Source organism: Macaca mulatta, chromosome X (genome assembly GCF_049350105.2).
Source record: "Macaca mulatta isolate MMU2019108-1 chromosome X, T2T-MMU8v2.0, whole genome shotgun sequence".
NCBI classification, from domain to species: domain Eukaryota; kingdom Metazoa; phylum Chordata; class Mammalia; order Primates; family Cercopithecidae; genus Macaca; species Macaca mulatta.
In genome coordinates this window covers 117,984,033-118,009,231 of record NC_133426.1, presented here as the reverse complement: position 1 = coordinate 118,009,231, position 25,199 = coordinate 117,984,033, and the positions used below count along the sequence as shown (strand labels likewise).

General features: G+C 41.0%; 1 protein-coding gene across 1 annotated transcript; it reads left to right on the top strand.

Annotated features, from left to right (window-relative positions):
* The first annotated feature begins 11 nt into the window (after positions 1-11).
* Positions 12-25,199, top strand: CAPN6 (calpain 6). The gene is made up of 13 exons (XM_015128023.3): positions 12-198; positions 6,585-6,764; positions 15,913-16,044; positions 17,120-17,328; positions 17,837-18,029; positions 18,584-18,777; positions 19,045-19,122; positions 19,228-19,414; positions 21,250-21,372; positions 21,530-21,732; positions 22,310-22,431; positions 22,798-22,934; positions 23,544-25,199. The coding sequence occupies exons 2-13, from the start codon at positions 6,600-6,602 to the stop codon at positions 23,724-23,726; spliced, it is 1,926 nt and encodes a 641-aa protein (XP_014983509.1). The 5' UTR covers positions 12-198; positions 6,585-6,599; the 3' UTR covers positions 23,727-25,199.

Below are 25,199 nucleotides of genomic sequence, written 5' to 3'. Positions count from 1 at the left end.
CACCTCCCCCTGTGAGCAGAGCTTGGTACAGCCCAAATAGTTTTCAGGTTAAGAAAGCCAGAATCTTTGTTCAGCCGCACTGACTGAACAGACTTTTCGTGGGGTTACCTGGCTAACAGCAGCAGCGGCAACGGCAGCAGCAGCAGCAGCAGCGGCGGCAGCAGCAGCAACCGCAGCAGGGCTCCTGGGATAACTCAGGTGAGTAGAGAGGGAATTCACAAACTTACCCTGGAGTTTTATTTCCTGGATAACTTAGCGTCTAAGAAAGATGAAGAAACTTCAACTTTATAGTTAACCAAACTCTACAGCTATATTTTATGGCTTGTCTGGATCAAATATGTGCCTGTTAATAGCAGTTTGAGAACTTCAAAAATAATGGAATTTTTGGTTGGTTATTTTGAGGGGTGTGTGGGGTGATGATTGTGATTGTCTGGCAATGAAACTTTTCTGGGGATATCTGGTCAGTTTTGTGTGTGTGCACACACGCATGCATGTGTATGTGCTTGCCTTCTGCTACCCAAAATACCTGGTAAGTGAGGAAAAACCACAGGGGATGGTGTTGAGGGGGAGAAGTGTGGCTCCTTTCAGGGCCTCCTTCTAGCTTCTGCTGACCCACAACTGTGGGCAAATTATTGAAATGCGGGCAAAATCTTGGAGCCACACTGTATACAAAAGGCCCGTGAGCTCTGGTAGGAGGGTGAGCAGGCTGTGCACTGTTGCACAGGAGAAAGTGGTGGCCAAGTCTATCTTAACTCCCTGTCTGCACAGCCAGTGGTCTTCCTGCCCCGGTGACAGGTTGATCTTGGCTATCCCATTTTCCGCCTCTGGCCTGGCTTTGTTCCCTTCTGATTCCAGCTTTGGTTTAAACTTTGATTTGAAGATGGGGCTCCATCCTCCACCCCCAGGCCAACTACACTGTTCTAGGGTCTTCACTGGACCACTTGTTCAGAGCTGGCTTTGGGTGGGGGACGGGAAAAAGGAGCGGTGCATTGCAATAGAAACAATTGGTTCTGAGGATTTGGAACTGTAAGTTTGCTGAAAAGCACATAGAAAAACTCAACAAATTCTGCTGTCCTGACAATTACTTCTGGCTTCAGGATAAAGCATCCTGGTTTGTATTAATGGTGTATTGAAATTCAGCTAATGCCTCATTTGCTAATCTTTATTGTGAAAGTAAGAACACTTTACAGTCTGAAGTAATAAACAAAAAATTCTTTGTGGACTGCTAATTAACTCTTTTATTCCTCTGGAAGTTTGTGTGTGTGTGAGCATGCTTATGTGCATGTGTGTGCCTGAGTGTGTGTGAATACTTTGTATTCAAATAACGTTCTTTATTTGTCCTTAGACTCCCTAGCAGTCTAGGGAAAAAGTCTAAACACTTATATGGTCAGGAATAGGTTAAAAAGCAGGCTTTCCATATCCTTGGGAGTTTTCAGTTCCTAAATTAAAAGCAGAAAATGCCCCTTTGTGACCCCCAAACAGTGTTTCTTTGATTAGCCTTGATTTGAAATCATCTCACCTTCTGACAGCTTGCAATTCAAAAACAAAACTTCTAAGTGCATTCTTGTGAGAAGAGGATAAAATGAATTTTTAAAAGCAATGTCTTGCTTGACATATTGTGTCTGCCAGTTTGCCCTCCTCCCCACCTTACAACAAATTGTGGTTAAAAAAAAAGTTGAGAGGTACCAGTTTTAGTGTGGGCTCTGTCACTACATAACCCTTTACCTTACAACAAAAGAAAGAAGTTGTACTAAGTGATTTCTAAGAGTCTTTCCAACATAACGTTCTATAAAATCAGAATTTGATTCTTGAAAGGCTGGAAAAGTAGACATATAGGATGGGCTTATTTGGCCAAAAGAGCAAGTCAGCCAAAAAAGGAGGGGTGAAATAGGGAGGTGTAGAGAATGGTGGAGGGGCGATTTTATATTAATCTTCTAAATGTTGGTGCATGTCTTATTTAAAGCACATGATCAAATTTCATCAGTTTCCCCTAAAGACAAAAGAAATTTAACTTGCTAAAAACAAGTGCTTCCTAATACTACTGCCCTGCTTTAGCCTTATCTTTAACAATTAAAGAGTATGTTCACATACATAATTTCATTACATTCTCCCAATAACACTCTGAAGTAGACAGGACAGCTAACATATTCTCATTGTGCTATGGGGAAACTGAGGGACTGAGATGTTATGTATACTAAATGGTGATATTTTGGATTTGTTTCTGGACCTTGTAACCACCTGTGTTGTTTTTTATCATTTTGAATTGCTTTTTATTTTTCGATAGAATTATTGAACAATGGAATTAAAGAAAATTGTGTCCTCTTTTTTTTTCCTTTGAATGACTTTGAACAGACTCTTCTCTCTGGGCAGAGTAGGTACATCTTATATAAGGCAGTGGGCTGGATCAGAGGATCTCTGTGGTCCTTTTTCGACCCAGAATATCTAGTTAGAAGTTTGAATCTGAACAGCCATACATAAGTCCCGTGGTTAAATGCGTGCCCGTATATGTAAACTATGACTGCCTGTGTACATGTGAAAAAGCACTGTTCTCTGTATACCATGTGGATGTTGAATTTATATTACTTTTTCCTATCCAAATCCCTTTTCTCTCACCATATCACCCCCAGGTGTGGGGATAAGGGATGTGGATTGTGGGTAAAGTGGTGCCTACCTCATGCCAGGGCAGAATTGGGTCTTCAGTATTAAATTTGTCTGCAAACTTTTATTGATTTGATCTCGATTTTGGCTCCAAGTACAGAACAGGCAGGAAACTGAGGAAAAGGAGAAACTAGCCAGGAACAATGCCTTAGCCATGCCCTCTCTCCCTCTCTCCATTAAGTTCCCTCATGTTCTCTCCCACTCACCTAAATCCAAAGCAGCTTGTGAACTGCAGACAGGATGTATTTTATCAGATATTTTTAGAGCAAAATATGCTTTTTACTCTAAGGCTAATACACAGGTTAAGAAGCAAGAGATTCTGCTTTCACGACTTGCCTAACTTCCTCAAGCTTTCCAGTCCAGCGAGTAGAAAAAAAAATACCTCCCTCTTTAAACTGCAGCCTTGTATTCTACGTGGCAGTCTCCCTCAACTTCCCCTGGCATTTCTCAACTTTCTGCACTCTGGGCCCGCTTCTATCCTTTGCCTTGGCAGACACGGTTGTCCTCATATTCTTTCTCAAAGTGGTGGGTCTGAATTAAAATAATATTGCTTAAGACCATTACCTCAGTGCTAAGCCCCACACTCTGCCTCACCCAACCACTCGTACCACTAGCCCTCAGGCCACAGGGTCCCCCTTCTTAAATGTCCACAAATTGCCTTTGTTAGCTAGAGGCTCTCCATGGTTGATACTCAAATCCCTGGGTTTATACTCAAAGCCCTAATTTTTTTCTTGTCTACCGACTTTCCTAATATGTGATCTTTAATGTAAGGGCTCTCCCATCCCCATCGCCATCGGGTGCAATAGAACAGAAAGGAGGGAGCATTCCCTTCTCTGCACTCATCCGTTCCAACAGAATAAGTTGTTTATGACAAACTCAACTTACAAATGTCTGGGTTTCCAAAAGTTTTCTGATGTTTAAATGATGAACTCTCTGATGTAAAGGGTTCAGATTCTCCCATGATCATCAAACCATGAAAATAAAGAACCTTTTCAATATCTACCATGGCAATAAATTCTAGGCAGAATGCCTCAAAGTTTGGTATCATGTTTGCTTTGGAGGATTTCCTCATTTGAACTAAAAAATCCTTTCTCTAAGAAGGTAGTGACCAAAAGAAGCAGTGTGGTGTGATGGAAAGCTGCACACCGAATCTGGCATTGCACAGAACCTGGGTTTGAGTTAATTCTGCCAGTTTCTAGCTACTGCTTCTCTAAACTGCCATTTCTGCAGATACAAAATGAAGGGCACAGATAATCTCATTAAGCATGACTGCTATGACGAGAACCCGAACTAAAATGTAAAATACACATTTCAAACAAGAAATTGCCATGCAAACGTTAATTCTCCACATAAGACATTTATCCGTTCAACAAACATTTTCTGAACAATATTTGTGTGCCCAGCTCAATGCTAGGCAATGAGAGGGCTTCAGTGTATATTTTACATTTATGGATCACTTTCTACTTATTCAAAACTACTTTTACACCAACCATCTCATTAGGTACACCCATGGTGTAAGAGGGGGCAGGGCAGATAATCTCATTTTCCTGATGAGAAAACTGAGGCACAACCAAATGGATCACAGTTCTGTTGCCTAGTCAGAAATAAGGGTCACTGTTTTTTTTTTTTTCTTTTTTTTTTTTTGAGACAGAATCTCGCTCTGTCTCCCAGGCTGGAGTGCAATGGCACGATCTCGGCTCACTGCAACCTCCACATGAAGGTCACTTCTACTCCGCAAGTCCGAGAGGACTTGGGACTACAGTTGTACTGTAGTGGAAGGTCAGACTTATAGCCTGCTCTTCTTTATTTACTGTGTGTCTCCAGAACACAAGCACCCCAACCTAAAAGGTATTCTGTCAAGCTGTAAACTATCCATATAAGCTGTACATTCTGCCTCTGAGAGAGTCTACTGGGATCACACGGGCTTTAAAAATCAAACCTGATTTTCCTTTCAATTTATGCTACTTCTGTCTGTACACAGGCCCTCTTTATAACAGGGATTCCTTTTGCAGGATCTTGCCTGCCTTGCCATTTGACCGAGTAGTAAGGAAGACCTTTGAAGGCAGAACAGGAAATACTCATTTATCCAGAATGTCCAGGACTAGGAGGTTCTGGCAAACTAAATATTCTAATTGCCCCAGGCTATTCCACATTTACAGTCCCCAGGCTCTGGCAATTCACCAAACCTTCTAGGGAAAACAAGAGGCGCAGTAGTGTTGGTTGTAAGTTTGAGCATACAAGAAAATTGGGATCCATTTGTGACAGCCTTCAAATAGGAGTCTGGGCAAACATTCAGGTTGGCTCTGATGCTGCATAACTAAAAATTATTATTGATACCATCCATGCTTTCAAATACAATGAAGTACACTTTAATATTTAAAACACGTGAGCAGACAAATCTGATGAAAAAAAGGACATCAGTGTTTTGCAGTGCCCCCACAGCTCTCAATTTTAAAAGCAATTGCCAATAAATAAGGCTATGAAAAAAAATGTGGTTATTCTCAGCTTCTTGTTCCTTGGATTCAGAGAAAGGGTAAGTTTGTTGTACACACATTGCAAGTAACATTGTAATAACACTGCAAACATTTAAATTAAAAATTGTTATGGTTTTCAAATGGGGAAACTTCTTTACCAGTGAGGCATTTCAATGTGATACTGAAAGGACATAAAACGAACTAGTAGAGAGGTCTGATCAATATTTCACTTTTTATAAAATAGCGACTGCCTCACAGACATACCACACAGATACTCCTTAAAGTGCTAACGTATTCTCCTTATTTTTTTAGCAGACATTCTGAAACTTACTCAGGTTTATTTTTGTTTCAACCCTCCTGTGATTATAGAATATAGACAGTTATTTCTAAAATACATTTTGAAATAGTTGACACGATGTAAATTTCACAATCTCATTCTTATTTACTATTGAATGCCAGGAGAGGATCATTAAAATCATTACAAATCTATCTTTGTGAATCAAGAAAAAGCGCTGAAAAACCCTATTATCACCCCAAGGCTATTGAAAATCAAATTTGCCTTTCAAATTATCTTCCTAAAAACCAGTTGTTAAGAGCACTTGAGTGTGGGGCACTCTGATAGACATTGCTTGAAGAACCACTATATGAATTCTCTGTTTAGCCATGTGAGGTTTTTGTTTTTCCTCCCTTTTTTAAAGAAAAGGAAGCAAGGGTGTATTGCCGTGGGATAACAATCTATAGCCCACCAAATTAGAGTAATTGAATTTCAGAATCTGCCTTTTATCACTGGCAAAGGATTATACATTAGACTTTTAAGAAGAAAGACCATACAATCTTTCTATCTTTCCTTGGCTTTGGAGGCCATCTGCTGAGCCGTTTCTTGCAGTAGTCTGCCTGGCCAATAATAAAAAATGCAAAGCTCTCTAAATGACAAGACGGAAGAAATTGTGTAAAAAGACTTGCTGGAATGGAAAGAGGCTGCTTTTCCCCTCACGCACAAAGTGCGTGACTCTCCAGGGAACCAACTTATTCTGACTATAGTAAAATGATTTTTTCCCTTATCTTCAAGTTGTACTTTGCCTTGAACTACTTCCTGCTGGTGTAAATGGAAGACTTCTCTTTAAATTATAATGAATCACATTTAACTCACAATCTTCACTTTTATTATTGATTTTTTTCCCAATAAGATTAAGACCCATATTGCCCCATTTGACAGATAAAGAAACTGAGAGCCAAAATGGTTAGGTGCCCTACCCAAGGCCCCATACTAATTAGTTGCTGAGCGTGGAACCTTCTTTCTTTGAAAATGGTGACGTTTTCTTTAAATCCAAACTAGAAGTGCCTAGCTCTGGGAAGAAGTCGCTGGGATGACGGCTGTTTGTCTAATCTCAGGTAACCCTTAAAAGACCTGAGAAATTCTTCCTTCAAAAACAACAATTTTCCTCATTCTAGGCATAGTTCAACACTATGGGTCCTCCTCTGAAGCTCTTCAAAAACCAGAAATACCAGGAACTGAAGCAGGAATGCGTCAAAGACAGTAGACTTTTCTGTGATCCAACATTTCTGCCTGAGAATGATTCTCTTTTCTATAACCGACTGCTTCCTGGAAAGGTGGTGTGGAAACGTCCCCAGGTAACTCTCTATTTTACACGTTCTCTCTCCTTGACCTCCTTCATCATACCTCTACTTGATCCACTGTTTCACTTACAAGGTCTACTGTGTAGACCAATTTAGAAGTTAACTTTCTTTCTTTCTTTCTTTCTTACTCTTTCTTTCTTTCATTCGTTCTTTTTTTCTCTCTCTCTTTCTTTCTCTCTTTCTTTCTTTTTCTTTCTTTCTTCTTTCTCTCTTTCTTTCTTTCTTTCCTCTCTCTTCAGCTTTATTAAAATATAATTAACAAATAAACATTTTGTATGTTATGGTGTTCAATGTGATGTTTTGATATATGTATACATTGTGAAATAATTACCATAATCAAGTTAACGTATTCATCACCTCACATAAAGAAAACTTTATAATGAAAGTTCCGTGGATCTGTGCTCCTGGCTCTAGCTTGGAGTCCTGAATTTTAGTCAAATTTTGACAGATTTACTTAGAAAACACAACAAAGAAAGATATGCTGTACCTTTTTGAGATTAGCTATTTAACCTTAAGCAAATTAATCTAAGATCCAATCAAGGTGTTCTGTGTATCAATAGTTGTTTTATTTTTACTGGTGAGTAGTAATTTATGATATGGATATGCCAAAATTTGTTCATCTACTCACCTACTAAAGGGCATTGGAGTTGGTTCTAGTATTTTTTACTGTTACATATAAAGATGCTATGAATATTTCTGTACAAAAAAGAGAGAGATATGCCATTCTTATTTTCTTTTGGAAGTTCATTTGAGTAAATATGGTAACTCAAAAAGCAGCTATGCTCTTGCCTCTTTACTGAGTTACCTATCATAACAACTTAAACGTAATTTTAGGCCAGTGAGGAGAAAAACTCCTTATACAGTGAGCATAAATGAGATGAATTTTAAAAGGAAAAGATGAATTTTTCATGGGGACGAGAAGGGTTCTTTGCTGCTCTATGGACGCTGTCACCTGTATCATCCCACAACTGGACAAGTGGGCTTCAAGTAGAATTGTAGGTCTTTCACCACCTATTAGTAGTAACTATTAATAGCTGTTGTGGTTCTCTGTGCATCATCTGTATGTTGTGTCTCTAAAGCAAGTTTCAGAATCCTTTCACTAGCCCTACATGAGCAGGAGCTCAATGTATAAAACAATAGGATGATGGAGTCTGGAGAATAAATTGCAACCTTGCTATATCTAAAGGGTAAAACTGGATAGAAGGATATTGTACCTAAGCTCCTTCTCAATGTAGGTGATGAGGTATATAGGCATTGTGAAATGCAAGTTCTTGGACCTTCATAATATCCTGAAGACATTCAGGTCCTATTTAATGAGGTTCCTTTCTGTGTGCTATTATGGAACCATCTCAGGCATCATCTCAATGTTTGCTCCTTCAGGTAACCCTTTTACCAACTATCACTTTTAGTTGTAATTTTCACAGCTTAAATTCCTAAATGGAGTTATGCCAAGAGCTACTTCAGTTTATGCACGTTGCTACCATGTGGTGTCAAGATACACCGGTTACATCAAGACTTGTTTTCTACGCAACTCAAAGAACATCTCTTAGTTTTTGCCTATAAAGAATGACAACCATTGAAAGTATGAGACTGGGAGAAGCTCGCTCTGTCTGAAGGAAAATTACACTCCTCCTGCCTTTCTGTGTCTGCAGTTATTGACATTCCAGCGGATCACTTAGCTGGCCTGCAAGAAAAATCTAGGAAATGAGCAGAATTCACTAACCAATACTTTGGTATGCAGACAGGCTTTTTTTTTTTTATTTTGCAAAAATACATAGAGAAAATAGAGATACATTTTCTGGGATCCACTCTTATGAATGGATGGTGATAAATGAGGGGCATGCCTCTTTTCTGATGCTTGGATATGAAGAAAAAGATGTCAATACGGCAAAAGTAGCTAAAAACGAAGCAGGAAATTAAGAGAGGTGTACTGGGTAGGTGTCTTTCTGAAATAGGACAGACTTGAACATATTTATAGGCTAAGAAGTAGATGGTAAAGAAGAACAGGTTGAAGACACAGAAGAGAAAAGGGATGATAGGTAGGGGTGAGGTGGAGGAGGTGGGAGGGAATCCGGTGGGCAGCAAAATTGCAAGCCAACATGAAGCCATTCCCCAGATGTGCACCAAGCAGACAGTGTTTCCTGTACTGGCTGTCTTTAGACACATCCTTCCCCCTCTGTCTTGGCTCAGCCCATTGTCCTTTGCCTTCATCCTCCAAATTCCATGGATTGAATCCTAGATGGATTAGCAGGGAAGGAAAAAGTCTTAACAACCATTGCATTTTGCCTCTAAAGCAAACAATACCCCTTCTAAAGTGAGCGAAAATCAGAGAGAGAGGCTGAACAGTGGGGATGAGTAGGAAAAAGAATCAACAGTCACGACATGCCTACTATGGGCCAGATACTGTGTTTGAGGTACATTATTTTATTTCACCCTTATTTACCAAGGCTTAGCAAAGTAGGCATGTTAAAAGTTACTTTGATGCAATTCTGTTTTCCAAGTTTAAAAAATACCAGCAGATACATGCCCATTATATATCTTTATATAGAAAGAAACTGTGTCTTTAAGAGAAGGTAAGTATTTGCTCAGGGTCAGACTGCTAACAAGCTAGGATTTTCATCTGGGTTTGACTGCAAAGCCTGCATGAGTTTTCACTCTATCCTGCTGTCATATCAGGGAGATAGAGTTAGTTGTTTTGTGTCTCCTGTTTTTACCAAAATAAGTAGCTTCCCTCCAGTCAGTTCTCACATTCTTCTTCATTGTGTTGATGCCACACTTTCATTAATTGTTCCACACTCTCCTGTTTGAGAGCATGTTGTTTGCTTAGTCTTATTAAGCCCAAAGGGAGGGTCACTAGAGAAATATTTACTGAACACCTACTCTATGCCAGCCTTGGTGCAAGACACAGACATGGCCTGTGGTGAGGCACTCCCATTCTAGTTGGGGAGATGGATATTGAGCTATCAAAGAGTTAAAAAAGAAATGAATGTTGGATGTATGAAATGCTATTTTCAGGCGCATGGACAGTAAATCATGTAGAATTTTTGAAGAAGGGGAGTTTACCATAGATTGGAATGGTCGGGGAAGGGGCCTCTTGTGGGGAGTAGGAGAAAAAAACAAGGTTCTGGACCACCATCTGAGCCTCCTCGAAAAGCTGTGGATTCCTTCCCAGCCAGAGTGGAGGCCAAGCCTGTGGTCAAGAACCACGTCAAAGTTCTCTGGCCTCCCATCAGGAAAGCTGAGAGACAGAGCTGGGCCTCTCTGAATTGGCTCAGGAAGACCAGATGAGTCGTTGGCCTCCCCCGCCTCATTGGCAAGGTTGAGATCCTGGTTTGCAGTGAAATTTACAGACATCTTGTCCTTTGGCATGCCATGTAGCTGCACACTTAACTGGGGTTCTTTTCTGAAGTCTCCAAAATGGAAGCAACACGATTAACCTCATATTTTCTGTCTTTTTCCTTTCTCGTGTTGAAGGCTTTTGACTTCATAATCCTCTATGCCTGCAAACACCACTGATAGTTTAACAGACTGACTCCAGTCAAGCTCCGCCCCTTTCTAGCCTGGGCCACCCTCCTATTCTCGGGCAGGATTGAGTTCCCCTCCTCCCGCTTGCCACTTCCTTGCTGTGTTTTAAAGAGCCTCTTCAGATGGCAGGAATTCTGAGTGTTTTGCAATTGTTCAATGCTGTATCATCTGCCCATGCCCTCCAGAGGAAAGTTCTTAATTTATCCAGCTGTCCATTGGCCTCAGCTGTTGTCCTAGCTTTCTGAGTACACAGGTATATTGCCTGAGACCATGTGCTCCAGGACTTTTCTATCCTCCTGGAGCTCAACATATATAGTCTTCATAAATTATAAGATCTAACTTATACTGAGTTACAGTGTGATCATAAGACTGCCGGTTGGATTTTTAGGCTGAAATCTGCCTGCCAAATTCCCACAGAAAATCTCTTCTCCAGCTCCCTCCAGCCACTCTCCCCTCCTACCCACCTCTGGCTTTTTTCCTTACTGACTCATATCTACCTACAATAGTGTCTTAAAATCAGACACATCTAATCCCTGACTAAAAAGGAGTAAAGCCTCATGGGAATTTGCACTGTCAACTGTGGAGGAAAAAAGGACTCCTGCACAAGATCTGTCAGCTCTCTTGTCAAGTTTTAAGTTCAACATTGCTACCATTGCTGTTGCCTAGTCTTCCCTTCAAGAATACATTCCCCTGGGGCCATTTTACTACATTGTCTGGTTGAGAGTGGGAGGGTGATGAGGCTCTGGATTAAAATTATGGTAGTAGAAATGGAAGGGAAAGGCAGATGAGGGGAGACATTAAAAGCAGAATATACAGGCTTGGGTGATAGATGGCATGTGAGGGAACTGTAAAAAAAAGAAACACTTTTCCCTCTGTGCTAATAGAAATTTCCAATCACCAGCTGAATGCAATATCTCAGTATAGTAGTTTTGGCCTAGTCTGTTCAAGAATTTCCTTTTCTTCCCAGAGACTATATCACTCCATGTGAGTAGTCCTAAGTGTTTTCCACTGTTTACACAATTGAAGAGAGTTGAATAGGCCCATAGTCTTTCTCTCCAACTGTCCTATTTATTTTAAATTATGCATTAACAAACTTTAACAGCTTTCTCGAAGTGCAATTTATATATTGTGAAACTCACCTGTTTTAAGTGTACAAAGCAATGATTTTTAATAAATTTAAAGTTGTGCAAACATTACCACAACCCAGTTGTAGAAGAGTTGCATCACTTCAATAAGATCCCTTGTGCACATTTGAAAGAAGTAATCCCTCCACCCTACCCCCACTCCCTGCTGCAGCTAACCACTAATGTACTTTTGTTTCTATCCAGAACTGCCTATTCTGTACATTTCACTTAAAATGGAATCATGAAAGTAACTGGCTTCTTTTTCTTAGCATAATGTTTTCAAGAGTCACCCACGTTGTAGCACGTATCAGTTTATTCCATCTTATTGCTGAACAGTATTCCATTGCATAGATACACAAATTGTTCCCCAAAAAGCAGTTTGGGATCTATGCCTTGAGTCTCCCAGCAGAATTCTGAAGGTTAAGTGAGAAAATGATTACATAGTGATTGGTGGCCTAGTTTGGAGGTGGAAGTTGGGCCTAAGATCCTATTCTATTCTCCATATTGAGTTTTCCTTGGATGGGTTAGGAAGGAAGAGAATATTTTACTGATAACCAAATCTTCATGCAGAATTGAAACTCCGCATTAGGAAAAGTGGACTCCTTGAGAGGCTAGTGCAACATTGGTCCTCGAGCCTAAGTCCACCTATAAATGCTCCATTTGGGGGATGGTTCAATTTTCTAAGTAAGATAACAGCTACTTGGACTAGCTCACAAAACCCTCCGTTCCTGAGTAGCAGTTGTGTGCAAATTAGCCCCTGAGCCTTCTGGGACTATTCAGACCCTGGACTTATTCATAATGTACCTACCACAGGGCTGGCCTCACTTGTAGGTGTCCACACTCGTACCCCCTGACTACTGCTAGATTGCACGTAGCACTTGGTCAAAAGTGTTTCCACTCTTCTGGCTGCTGGTTTTCTGGGCAGCTTTTCATTTTACTGTGGTTCCTGCGGTTTACCCTGGACCTCCATGTTTATTGTCAGTAAATTTCACCTGTGTAAAAAAAAAATGCTGAATTTGGATGTGGTAGGTGCAAAGGGAGTCACATAGAGTGCCTTGTGCAGGGCTACAGGACTTGTAACTGTTTGCCCCCTCCCGCTCAGAGGTCTCTGGGAAGGAGGATGAAGTAAGGACAATGAGAAGTCCCTTAAGACTAAGCTAAGAGAACATACTTCCTAGAGAAGCTGCTTTGCTTAATGGAAGGTTTTGGCTCAGAGGCGGGGTCATGTGGGGACCATTTCAGCTTTACTCTTGGTACTAACTTCCTAGTTGTGTGTTTCTTCCTAAGAAATCATTTTGCAGTGACAAACAGCCCAGTTCAAGGATCACTTCAACTGTGCCAACACAGCTGGGAACCATTAAGGGCTCAGCATCCCTCCTCGCTCCTAAGCCACCCAAATATTGTGAATATGTGTGCTGTGACCTCTCCTCCAACCCCATTCCTACCTCTCCAGCATGGCTCAAGCTGAAATGTCCCATCTGCACTCTGCATCTCAGCTTTGAGTTACAGAAAAGTTTCTCAAGTCTTACATCCTTAACCCCAACAGGAAGATACCCGTGTGTCCAAAACTAGGGAAGAAGTCAACAACCAGTCATTTTGTTGTTTTCAAATTTGTCACCAAATAGTCTGTTTGGCTGCTGGATTTGCATTGGCTTATTACCATTTACCCTTTCTAAATCCTTGGCTACTTTCTAGTCTTTTAATGCCTCACTTCCTTAAAGAGACAGAAGATATGGCTTAATAAAGGATTTGTTTCCCAGGTTTCATATCACGATGTTTACATAGAGTAAGAGATTGATTCATATTTAGTGAATTTAAATGAGCAGACTAACACCTATTAGTGATCTTTATCCTGGAACCAAAAGCTAAGAGGTAAGTAAGTTTTCCAAGAGAGTGAAGAGTGTTTAGGTAGGTTTTAAGCAGAGGCATAAAACATTGGGATGAATGACTGAAAGAGGTGGTAGCATCTCTGTCCCTGAGGAGTTGCACAATATCATCCTTTGTGTGGTGGCTATTGTTGAGCCTAAAGGCACAGGGATGGATGACTGAGGTCTTGAGTTTTATTCTCTAGCCATATGTGGTTCTGAAAAATAAAAAAACTTTAGGCCTAGGTCTCCTGCTGACTAGCTAGATGATCAGAGTAGCAAGTTATTGCCCCTCTCTGAGCTTGCTTCCTCATGTGAAAAATAAGCTTTACTAGATAGTCTCCAAAATTCATTCCAGTTTTGACATTCTATGACTGTTAACTTGTCATGTTTTAAATCTATTGTTAAATAGCCATCATGTATGAAGAGGGGTAAAGCATACCTGGAGAATGGACCAGTTTATAAGAGGAAATGGAACATGGTGTGGGGGGCGGGGAGGTCCCAAACTTACATTCTCTCATGAATTTGACACAGCTTTTAATATATATATTATATGTACATACATATATATACATAGACACACACATATAATATATAATAATCATATCCATCTTGGGTCTACAAGAGAATAATTACACCATTCCTCAATTTGAATTCTGTTTATATGTCTTTTTGCTCACTTATGTGACCCTTTATGTCTTCAATAGAAGTTGACATGCCAAAAGTGTTGGCTAAGCCTAGATACCTATTGTGAAATGAAAATGTTATGGAAATTCAAGACACCATAGTGTATCTCCAACCACTAACAACTCTACATAAAACTAGCAAATAATTTGTCTTACTAGTCTAAAAGCACACTTTTTCATATATCAGTGTTCACTTTATTGTTTTTCCATGTTAGGAAACTATGATATGTATTATCTAGGTCAAAGAAATTATTTTATACTTTGACATCTTGCTCCAAATAAAATGAAAACACCTGACCTGGGGAGGAAAAACTGTGCTTAGTTTCATTTTAGAAAAGGCAAAAAACAATGAGAAGAAAAAGAACATCAGGGTTTGACTCACCCAACATACCTGCTCTATGTTCAACAAGTGAAAACAAATGCAGTTTGCAACTCATAAAAAATATTTTTTAAGATAGAAAATTCTCCAAAACAAAAAGTAGTTGTGAGCTACCAGGCATGCATCTAAAAAAAAAAAGACCTGAGAATCCAAAGCTGACAACCCATCTAGCCATCTCCTTTTGGCAGAGGGATGCCCAATTAATCTCCAACTTGGACTTGTCTTTGCCCAGAATGCCTGCCTATTTCTTTCCAGAGTTATTTTGGTTTTTAAAGAATATATGGAATGTTTCATTCTGTAGACCAGACCCTTCATCAAGGAGAATTATGGCCATTAAAAAAAGAGATTTGAGGACCAGAAAAATATAGCTGCCTCTAATACTTTTTAAAAGGATATATGTCTAGATTCCATTTGAGATAAGGATTTATTTCTTCTGCATAAGCAGAATGTCAAGGTACCGGCCAATGGCCTCCTCGTGAAGCTTTCTCGATCTAGTCAAGAATGCATTGGTATTTCCTGCCTTTGAACTCTGCAAATGCTGGTACTCTGAGTCACCCAATTATGTCTTCAACTATGCAGTGTCATGTATGCCACAATGCCTTTGCCCATGCCTTTCTCTCTACCTGTTATGCCACTCTACCCCTCTCTTGTCCAACTGCCTAATTCTAGTCAACTCCAGTGTTAACACCACTGTGAATCCTATTCTGACTATGGTCAGGAGAATTATGGGGATTCTTCCTTTAGACATGAATTATGCTTTGAAAATGACTCTACTGTGCCCTATCACTTTGTGTTATAATTGTATTACTCCCAGGGGAAAGGCACAGTTAATATGTTGGGGGGAAGATACATGCATACATTCCAAACAAATACTGCCTCCACTCTGCCCAGATTCCCTCAGGACCTTCACTGGGAAAGAGGGCCGGTTGAAGTGTTCCTGTGAGTGGTTTATTACCACTTGCTATTAATGCTGCTGTCATCTATATTCATCCAAAAATGTAGAAAAATCTGGTTGCTATGGAGACCACTGTTGCTTTTGCTTTATGTTAGAAAAGGGCTTCCTATAAGGTCTCCTAACTGATTTTCCTAGAGAAGGAGAAGAATTAATGTTAACCTTCATTAGACTTTGTCTCTTTAATACAACCTCCCTTCCAAACACAGGTGCTTCAGAAAATCTCATCCTGGCAAAATAGGATCAGAATGTAACGTACTAATTCCTAGTTATTATTTTTTTTTTGAAAGGTCACTGCTGTGGTGAAAACTCTCCCAAACCCCAATGATAGCTATGTCTAAGAGCCCTCACCACCGCATGGCACCCAATCTCGTCACACCCCCTCCTTTCATTTCTCCTGCCACTTCCAAACATGGGGCAAGATGATCAACTGTTTTTTGGTTTTCCTTATAATCCCCTCAGCCTTCCCTTCAACCCACTTATGGAAAGCCTACTCATTTTTCAACTCTAACCTTATCTTCTCTATGAAGGCTGTCCTGCCTAGTTCAGCTCACAGTGACTCTTGCGAAACTCTTCCCAGACTCTCATATAACCAATTATTGTATTCATAGGACATCTGTGATGACCCCCGTCTGATTGTGGGCAACATTAGCAACCACCAGCTGACCCAAGGGAGACTGGGGCACAAGCCAATGGTTTCTGCATTTTCCTGTTTGGCTGTTCAGGAGTCTCATTGGACAAAGGTATTATCCCTCCTGTGGGACCTCATTCAGTTTCCACTTTCCTGTCTTCTTTAATAACTTTAGGAAAAAATCAGCTCATAACTTTCTTAGATTGTTGTATTTCTTGAAAGCAGAGATATTAACTAGGTGACTTCCCTCCATTTCATTATAAGAAGTTTTCATTATAAGAAGTTTTGCAAACACAGAAAAGTTGAAAGAATTTTATAGTGAACATTCATATACCCACCTAGATTCTACCATTAACGTTTTACTCTACTTGCTTTGTCATATATGCTCACTGAAATCTTTGGTTATCATTTGCCGTGCATTGACTCAGTATCTCTGCATATTACATTATCTGTACCTACTGGGATATAAAGTCAGTAGAAACCAGGGAGTCACTAATACATATTAATAACAGAAAAGGTGAGAAAGACAGAAGTAGGACTTTGAAAAGGTTCTAATAAATTATTAATAGTACAAAAATTCCTTTAGCATTCAGGTAGAGTTCAAGGCAATGAAGTATTAACTTGACTTGGGACAAAGTTAAAACATTTTCCTCAAAAAAATAATTTTAGAATATTAATGTGTAGCTGTTATATAAAAAAAATTCCTAAACATGATTTTATTCAAAATGCAAATTAAATCCATATTCAATAGAATTGATATAAAATCTCTAGAATGGATATTTAAAAAACAAACTACAATGGGCCTTGATTTTGATTGGTTTTGCTTTTTAGAATGCCTTGCATTTTAAACATGCAATCATGAATATGTTTATGTATTCCGCTTCTTAACATCTAGTTTATAGATTATTTGTGGAAAGCATTTAACCACTGACTGGTTGTCCCAGCCACACTGTGTTCTCCTGTGTGCATTTAGACAGGCGTGGTGATATCATCCTCAGCCAAACTGATCTGAGGAAGCAGAAGTTGTGGGTAAAATGCTATACCTAGGATTTTCCAATCCAGACTCAAACCAGGTGTATGTGGCTTGCTTCCTGTTGTCATGTGGATTTGCCAGGAGTAAATTTTCATCTCAGTTTCTGGATGTGGTCTGGTGAATAACACTTGATTAAATGTTCTTGCATTTCCAGACAATTCCTAACCATAAGGAACAGGAGTGGGACCCTCAAAAAACAGATAAATATGCTGGGATATTTCGCTTTCGTTTCTGGCATTTTGGAGAATGGACTGAAGTGGTGATTGATGACTTGTTGCCCACCATTAATGGAGATCTGGTCTTCTCTTTTTCCACCTCCATGAATGAGTTTTGGAATGCTCTGCTGGAAAAAGCTTATGCAAAGTAAGGAGGGGATTGACTAGTCTGCTGTCAGGGTACATGAGGAAAGGAAAGCCACATTTGACTTTGGGAGCTCATTCTCTCCAAGCCCAACCCTGGAGTTTAAGTTGGGTAAGATGTCAGTCAGAACTAAGGCATTGTTTTGCACTTGGGCCTGGCTGTCAGAAATCTTAGATGAGAGAGAAATCAGAGGTTCTTGTCTCCATTTAAACTCTTACCTGCTCCCAGGTATCCTTTCCTGCTGCTATCTGCAGATCACATGGCATTATCACTTCTTTTTTTCTTTATCTAATATCTCCCCATAGAAAGAAGTTTTTGCATAGACTGTCCCTGATCAACATAGCCTAAGCCTAGAAATTTCTGAATATAATTTCAAAAAATATCTCATTTCATACCTAGAGAAAAGCCATCTGGTAAAGTCTAGGCAGGGAATGTTCTGATTCTTTAGAGTATTATGTTCTTGACCTGGAAAAACAATTTTACAAAGATAACCTTGCATACTTGCCCTCAGGCTGCTAGGCTGTTATGAGGCCCTGGATGGTTTGACCATCACTGATATTATTGTGGACTTCACGGGCACATTGGCTGAAACTGTTGACATGCAGAAAGGAAGATACACTGAGCTTGTTGAAGAGAAGTACAAGCTATTCGGAGAACTGTACAAAACATTTACCAAAGGCGGTCTGATCTGCTGTTCCATTGAGGTTTGTACTTATGAAAAACAACCACTGTATACTCATTCCTGGCAGAAGAGACTACAAAATTTAGTAGGGAAATTCACCCTTAACCCAAAGACCCATGAAAAACTATTAATGGTACTTGGAAAGCTAAGATACACATTTTGTCCTGGTGTAGAAGTTGAGGTGTTTTAATTTTTTATCCTTTTGTACCAGTCATTCGACGTGGAACCAATGCAGCATCCAGGCTGGTGTCAGTAGCCTCTGCTAAATTATTCCTCCTGTCTCTGCTTCTAGATCTTGAGGTTATGGCTGCTTGTTCAATAAATGAATCTGCCCCATCAAATTTTGTCAGTTCATATTAATGTACTACAGTGGATAGTCTGAATCTGACTTGTTTGAGTTGTTATATTACATTCTTTATCTCTACTGCTTTTGTTTCAAGTTGGGTGTCAGGATGAAATTTCCATCTGTGTGAGAACTAGCTTCAATCCTACTGGGTTAAGCCAATTAATGAAGAAGGGGGATCAGGACTGGGTCTCCCAGTTTCTGTGCCTTTATATATCTTTCTTTGCTCTCAGTCTCCCAATCAGGAGGAGCAAGAAGTTGAAACTGATTGGGGGCTGCTGAAGGGCCATACCTACACCATGACTGATATTCGCAAAATTCGTCTTGGAGAGAGACTTGTGGAAGTCTTCAGTGCTGAGAAGCTGTATATGATTCGCCTGAGAAACCCCTTGGGAAGACAGGAATGGAGTGGCCCCTGGAGTGAAATGTGAGTTGCATTCCACTTTCACAGCTACATCTCCAAAGCCCTGTAGTTCTCCCAGATCCATCCCTCCAGACTGCTAGTGTGCTCTCAGTGCTCAGTGACATCTGTGGGCTCTTGTCAGGCATGGGGTCTGTGACCCAGCCACAGATGAAATAAAGCAGGACTGATTCTCATGCATTCTGCTTCTCTGGCATCCTGCTTACTACAAGAAGTCAATGGCAAACATAATGGTTTATCTTTTTTTTTTTCTTTCTTTCTATTTGCTTTCAGTTCTGAAGAGTGGCAGCAACTGACTGCAGGAGATCGCAAAAACCTGGGGCTTGTTATGTCTGATGATGGAGAGTTTTGGTGAGGAGCGGTTTCTGCACTAAGGGAATTGGGGCTTCCACATGGAACTACAGTGTTAAGTATTAAATACCATCTTTATCTTTTTCCTGTGCTCCTTCCATTCAGGATGAGCTTGGAGGACTTTTGCCGCAACTTTCACAAACTGAATGTCTGCCGCAATGTGAACAACCCTATTTTTGGCCGAAAGGAGCTGGAATCGGTGTTGGGATGCTGGACTGTGGATGATGATCCCCTGATGAACCGCTCAGGAGGCTGCTATAACAACCGTGATACCTTCCTGCAGAATCCCCAGGTTTGAGTCAATTACTTTATTTGCCTCAAAGTTATCCAGTCAATAGGAACTCAGATCTTGCTTTGGTCATCTCTGGAGTATTTCTTTAGCATCAAGTCTTCCATTTGCAGTTATCGTGTAATATTCATTAACCAGGATCCCTAGGGATTGTCTCAGGTGCTTGTAAACTACAGCAGACTATGCCTTTTTGCAGAGACAGACTTTGGCAGCATTATCAAATCTGAATCACCTCCTCTGGCTGCCTCTCTTCTGGCCATATCGCCTGGTATGGCTCTTTGGCAATCCCTGCTTCCTTGTGATGGTCCCACATTGGAGAGAGAAGATCTGCTTTGAGATGTTCTCTCAATTCTTCCTCATTTCGCTTTACTGCCCAGCTGTTCTCTGGGGTGCACATTTACTATATTCTTCCTCTTTCTAATGCAGATGACTCTTTTGAACCCCATTATTATGCCTCCATTTTATCATCTAGATCCAGGTCATTTTTCCCAGGATTTGAATCATTGCCCTGTCAATGACTCCATCCCATCCATCTCCCATTACAGTGCTATTCCAGGTGACACAGCAGGGTCAAGTCCAGAGTAAAAAACCCAAACATCTAAAGCCTGAATCTATAATAACCTGGATGGTTTCATCTCAAAATGTGCTGATGAGCTAACTCATAGAAAACAAGAATTCTGCCTATATTGCTGCCTCACTGGACATGGGTGTGTCTTGTCTTTCCATGGATCTCATTGGTCAGGCATTTAGGAGAATACCGAGACTAGTGGGCTGATTCACCTAACTCATACTGCTCTTCCACCCTTTCCATTTTAATTGTTCCTAAAGAAAAGAAATCTCCTATCTCCCCTGCCACACACCACCTCACCCCCATTTACAGCTCTGGAAATGTTTCAAGTATTAGGCATATATACTAAGCTGGGAAAATGGCTTCACTCTATATGTATGTACAGGATTGAACTTAGGGGCCTTAGTTCTGAATCTGTTTTTTCTTCTTTCCTTCCTCCCTCCCTTCCTTCCTTCCTTCCTTCCTTCCTTCCTTCCTTCCTTCCTTCCTTCTTTCCGTCATTTTAGAGATGGGATCTCACTTTGTTGCCCAGACTGGAGTGCAGTGGCAGGATCACAGTTCACTGCACCCTTGAATTCCTGGGATCAAGGGATCCTTCTGCCTTAGCCTCCCGAATAGCTGTTTCATGTTTCCTTCTAAAGGAAGAGAAGAATGGAGACAGAGACAGAGAGGAAAATCTGATGCCTTTTAGTTTTGTCTCCTAATAGCACCGTGATTCCCCAGATGATGTTTGGAAAGTCTGACACAGGCTTGTAGCTTCCTTAAAGTGGCAGTAGCAAAACATCAATTCTCCAAGGAAGTGGATCCAGCTGTTCCACAGGCCATAAGTCTGGATGGCAATAGGAGGCTAGCCCAGGGTGATGCTGTAGTGTCAGGTTGAGTCAAATGAAAACCCTTTCTGTCTTTATGGATTCCAGACTTTTTCTATAAATGGCATTTAAATACGAAGGGATAATAACAACAACAATAATAATAATACAATAATTTACCAATAACTTATTAGAACAAAGCATATTCTCTTTGGCATCAAAGGCTAAGAATAAAGTTGTCCCTCAACACATGCTGAATGACATAGAAAGAAGCAAATGTTAATGGTATACACTTAGCAAGTCAATGAATTATCCAAGACCTTGTTGTCTGATCAATATCAAAGCCCAGAAAATAACTCAAGGCTCTGCTTCCCAATGACAAGCTTTCTTCCCTGAAATTTAAGCTGGCTCATCTGAAATGGGAATTCTAACTCACCTCTTTGGTGGCCTCTTTCCCTTAGTACATCTTCACCGTGCCTGAGGATGGGCACAAGGTTATTATGTCACTGCAGCAGAAGGACCTGCGCACTTACCGCCGAATGGGAAGACCTGACAATTACATCATTGGCTTTGAGCTCTTCAAGGTAAAAATTTGGAGCAGAGAGAATGGAGGCAAACAAAGTAAAAATTAAGATGATTTAGGGGTAGGGGAAGAATGAAAGGCCTAGGGATAAAGGAAATGGAGGATACAAAAACCACGATTTGAGTGGAATTGAATATTTTACCCTATTTCATTTCCAGGTGGAGATGAACCGCAAATTCCGCCTCCACCACCTCTACATCCAGGAGCGTGCTGGGACTTCCACCTATATTGACACTCGCACAGTATTTCTGAGCAAGTACCTGAAGAAGGGCAACTATGTGCTTGTCCCAACCATGTTCCAGCATGGTCGCACCAGCGAGTTTCTCCTGAGAATCTTCTCTGAAGTGCCTGTCCAGCTCAGGTTCAGTTTCCTTCGCAAGCCCTCAAACCCCTGTTCTTTGCTTTACCTCCAATCCTGAACCCCTTCACCCATCTCCCCTCTTCAGATGTTCGATGGGACAACTTGTTTAAATCAGACTTGATTCACTGAAATCATGGTGGTAAAAATATTTCTCAAAGAGAGGTTGGGGGAAATTCCCCAGTGAAGGTCTGAACTTTAGAGCTCTGAGCTACCCTTAAAGAGGAACAGGCCTATAGTCTAAGTTCTTCCACATCAAATTTTGTCTTCTGTTTTCTGGCTGATACCCTCTTTTCTTAAGCAGATGGCACTCCTCCCTGCTCTTTTATTATGTTCTGAGTGCTGGGTCACCAAAGCCACCTTTTTGTCCCAGCCCTGCCTACTTTGATCTTTATCTCCTGGCCCTTAAAGAAAGGAGAAAGGAAAGCATGCTCAAAATATATATAAGCCATATCTGAGGAAGAATGGACTAAGTCATACAATGTCTCATGCTTTTCAGCAATGATGTCTGCTTTGGTGGACTTACTTCATCAAAGGATGTTTATCATATGATGAAAATATTTTATTTTTGATGTTCTAGGGAACTGACTCTGGACATGCCCAAAATGTCCTGCTGGAACTTGGCTCGTGGCTACCCGAAAGTAGTTACTCAGATCACTGTTCATAGTGCTGAGGACCTGGAGAAGAAGTATGCCAATGAAAGTAAGAATGGCAGGAATGTCTGGGAAAGCAAAATTCAGTTGCATTTATAGCACATAAGTTAGAAAATATGATCACAAATTATTTTCTCCAGCAATATTTTCAGTCTAGAGAAGTTGGGAATGGATGGCAATCATGGCAGAGGATGGGATGTCAACTTCAGGCAAGGCCTACAATAGATTCATTTTCATATTCCTATACAAAATATGGAAAAGGAAAGGGAAGTGGGAATAAAAGTGTTGAATCTCAGTCATTCCGGTGCTCAGGTGCTATGCTGAAAGTCCCAGGACTGGCTTACTGAGATACCTTCTTGTCTATCTAGAAAAGGAACTTTAATTGCTGTGTTAAAAACATGTCACTTTGTTCCAGCTGTAAACCCATATTTGGTCATCAAATGTGGAAAGGAGGAAGTCCGTTCTCCTGTCCAGAAGAATACAGTTCATGCCATTTTTGACACCCAGGCCATTTTCTACAGAAGGACCACTGACATTCCTATTATAGTACAGGTAAGAGTGTGTACAGGGGTCCCCAGAAAGGCTCATACTCTGTACCAGATACTAGATGATCCCAAGTACCTTATGTATGTTTAGGATGCAGAACAAGAATTATCATATTTTTTGGTTTGTTTTATACTCAAAAACTCTTCTCACTAAGCATGGACACTGACTTCCTTATTACCATCCATCCTAAATCTCCTCTCTTCCATTTATTTAATTGTGGGCAAAAGTCCACATGCTCACCAGTACACATGTTAACACACGTATCATAAAATCCCATGGAGGGAAGCATATGCCAGTTCAGAGGACCCTCAACATGGCTAGGTCAGGATGAATCACTGCAGTCTGGCAGTTTTTCTGACTTAATACGCCTGACCAGCAGCCTTTAGGTAACCATCCCACAGGTCAAGAACAAACCGGAGATTCCGTTTTCTGGCTTTTCACCTATATTCTTTGAGATATCCTTCCCTCAGCTGATGGGCTTTCAGGAACGGATAGAATGGTCTCTTGGTTTTAAAACAAATCTTTTGAAGCTCAGCATTAGATCTGAATGTCACTGGGCAAAGGTTAATCTCACTGAGGGCTGCTCATCTTCACTCCCTTCATTTGTCTTTCCAGGTCTGGAACAGCCGAAAATTCTGTGATCAGTTCTTGGGGCAGGTTACTCTGGATGCTGACCCCAGCGACTGCCGTGATCTGAAGTCTCTGTACCTGCGTAAGAAGGGTGGTCCAACTGCAAAAGTCAAGCAAGGCCACATCAGTTTCAAGGTTATTTCCAGCGATGATCTCACTGAGCTCTAAATCTCCAATCCCAGAGAATCCTGACAAAGCTTGCCACCCTTTTATTTTCTGTCAGGTGCCAGGTCTTAGTTAAGATTCACAATCTTTAGAAAGAATGAGATTCACAATAATTAACTTTCCTCTCTTCTGATAAATTCCCCATACTTCCCAATCCAAGTAGCATCAGTAGCAACATAACCTATATACCTCCAGCAGCTGGACATGGGGAGGCGACAGTCCTATCTAGACATCATACACCTTTGCCAAGAAAGGATCTCTGAGGCTTCCGGGGGTGAGATTCAAGCAGGACAATAACAAGAGGCTGAACACCCTACAGATGTCTGTGATGTTTTCAGTTGTTCGATATATCTCCCCTGTAGGGCATGTTGAGGAAGGAGGAGGGCTGATCAAGGCCAAGCTGGTCTAGCCTGACATCCTATCTCCTGACTGAACACTATAGACTTCCCAGCAGCATTTCACCCAGCAGCCAGAGCCGGCTTTAAGTCCCCAACCCTTACAGCCACCACTGCCACCACCACCAACCACGACCACCACCACCACCACCACCACTCACCACCATCACCACCTCCGGAAAGTGTAGTCCTGCCCTCAACCAAGTCAGCCCCCACAGTAAATTTTACCTTCATGTTGAGAAAGCTTCCTAGGTGCTTAATCAAGAGCTGGAGTTCAATGAGTCCTAGACAGTGAGAAGGGCCTGAACTTCAGCTCAATGGAAGCCAGCTGTGTGCCACAAGAAGGAAAAGTGGAAGAAGCTGCAGTGGGAGACAAAGCCTCGGTCCCCCACCCATCTATACACACCTACACTCACACACGCGCACATGGGCGCGCACGAACTACCGTTTAGGCAGTCAGTGGGCAAGAGGAAAGATAAGTAAGTACCATACACACCTAAAAGATGAGAGAATTCATCCAGACATAGTACAGCCAGTTTGGGGCCCCTGACTGCAATGTGAAACCTCTCGCTGCTGCTAGGTTTACAAACAAGCCCATTGTCCTGTGCCTCCTAATATCATTTGTACTGAAGACTCCATCTGGGGACTTGAGACTTTGGTCCCAGCCCAGACTCCTCAGACTTTTCTCTCAGTTGGGATGCTTCACTCGCTGGGGGTGTTTGTTTGCCCTCTCATTTTTCAGTACTTCTACAGAATTTTCTCTAGAGTCAGTCACTATGAAATATTCTTCCCTCTATCTTAACCTATCAACGTTCTGCCCTTCCTTCAAAGCCCAGTATAAATGCCACCTCCTCCATGAAGCCTTCCCTAATTCCGCCCCAAACCCCCACCTTCAACAATATTTCAACGCTTCTGCAATGATGAAAAAGAAACATAGTTGTAGTACTTAGCCTAGTCCAGCAAGCATTCATTTTTAGCTCGCTCATTTTTTACCATGTTTTCCAGTCTGTTTAACTTCTGCAGTGCCTTCACTACACTGCCTTACATAAACCAAATCACAATAAAGTTCATATTCAATACA

What these genes read in the sequence shown, in the direction of transcription:
- CAPN6 (XM_015128023.3), top strand. Translation starts at nt 6,600, where the DNA reads ATGGGTCCTCCTCTGAAGCTCTTCAAAAACCAGAAATACCAGGAACTG. An exon ending in GAAGAAGTATGCCAATGAAA is followed by an intron (nt 22,432 to 22,797) that starts GTAAGAATGGCA and finishes ACTTTGTTCCAG; the next exon opens with CTGTAAACCCATATTTGGTC. An exon ending in ACATTCCTATTATAGTACAG is followed by an intron (nt 22,935 to 23,543) that starts GTAAGAGTGTGT and finishes TTGTCTTTCCAG; the next exon opens with GTCTGGAACAGCCGAAAATT.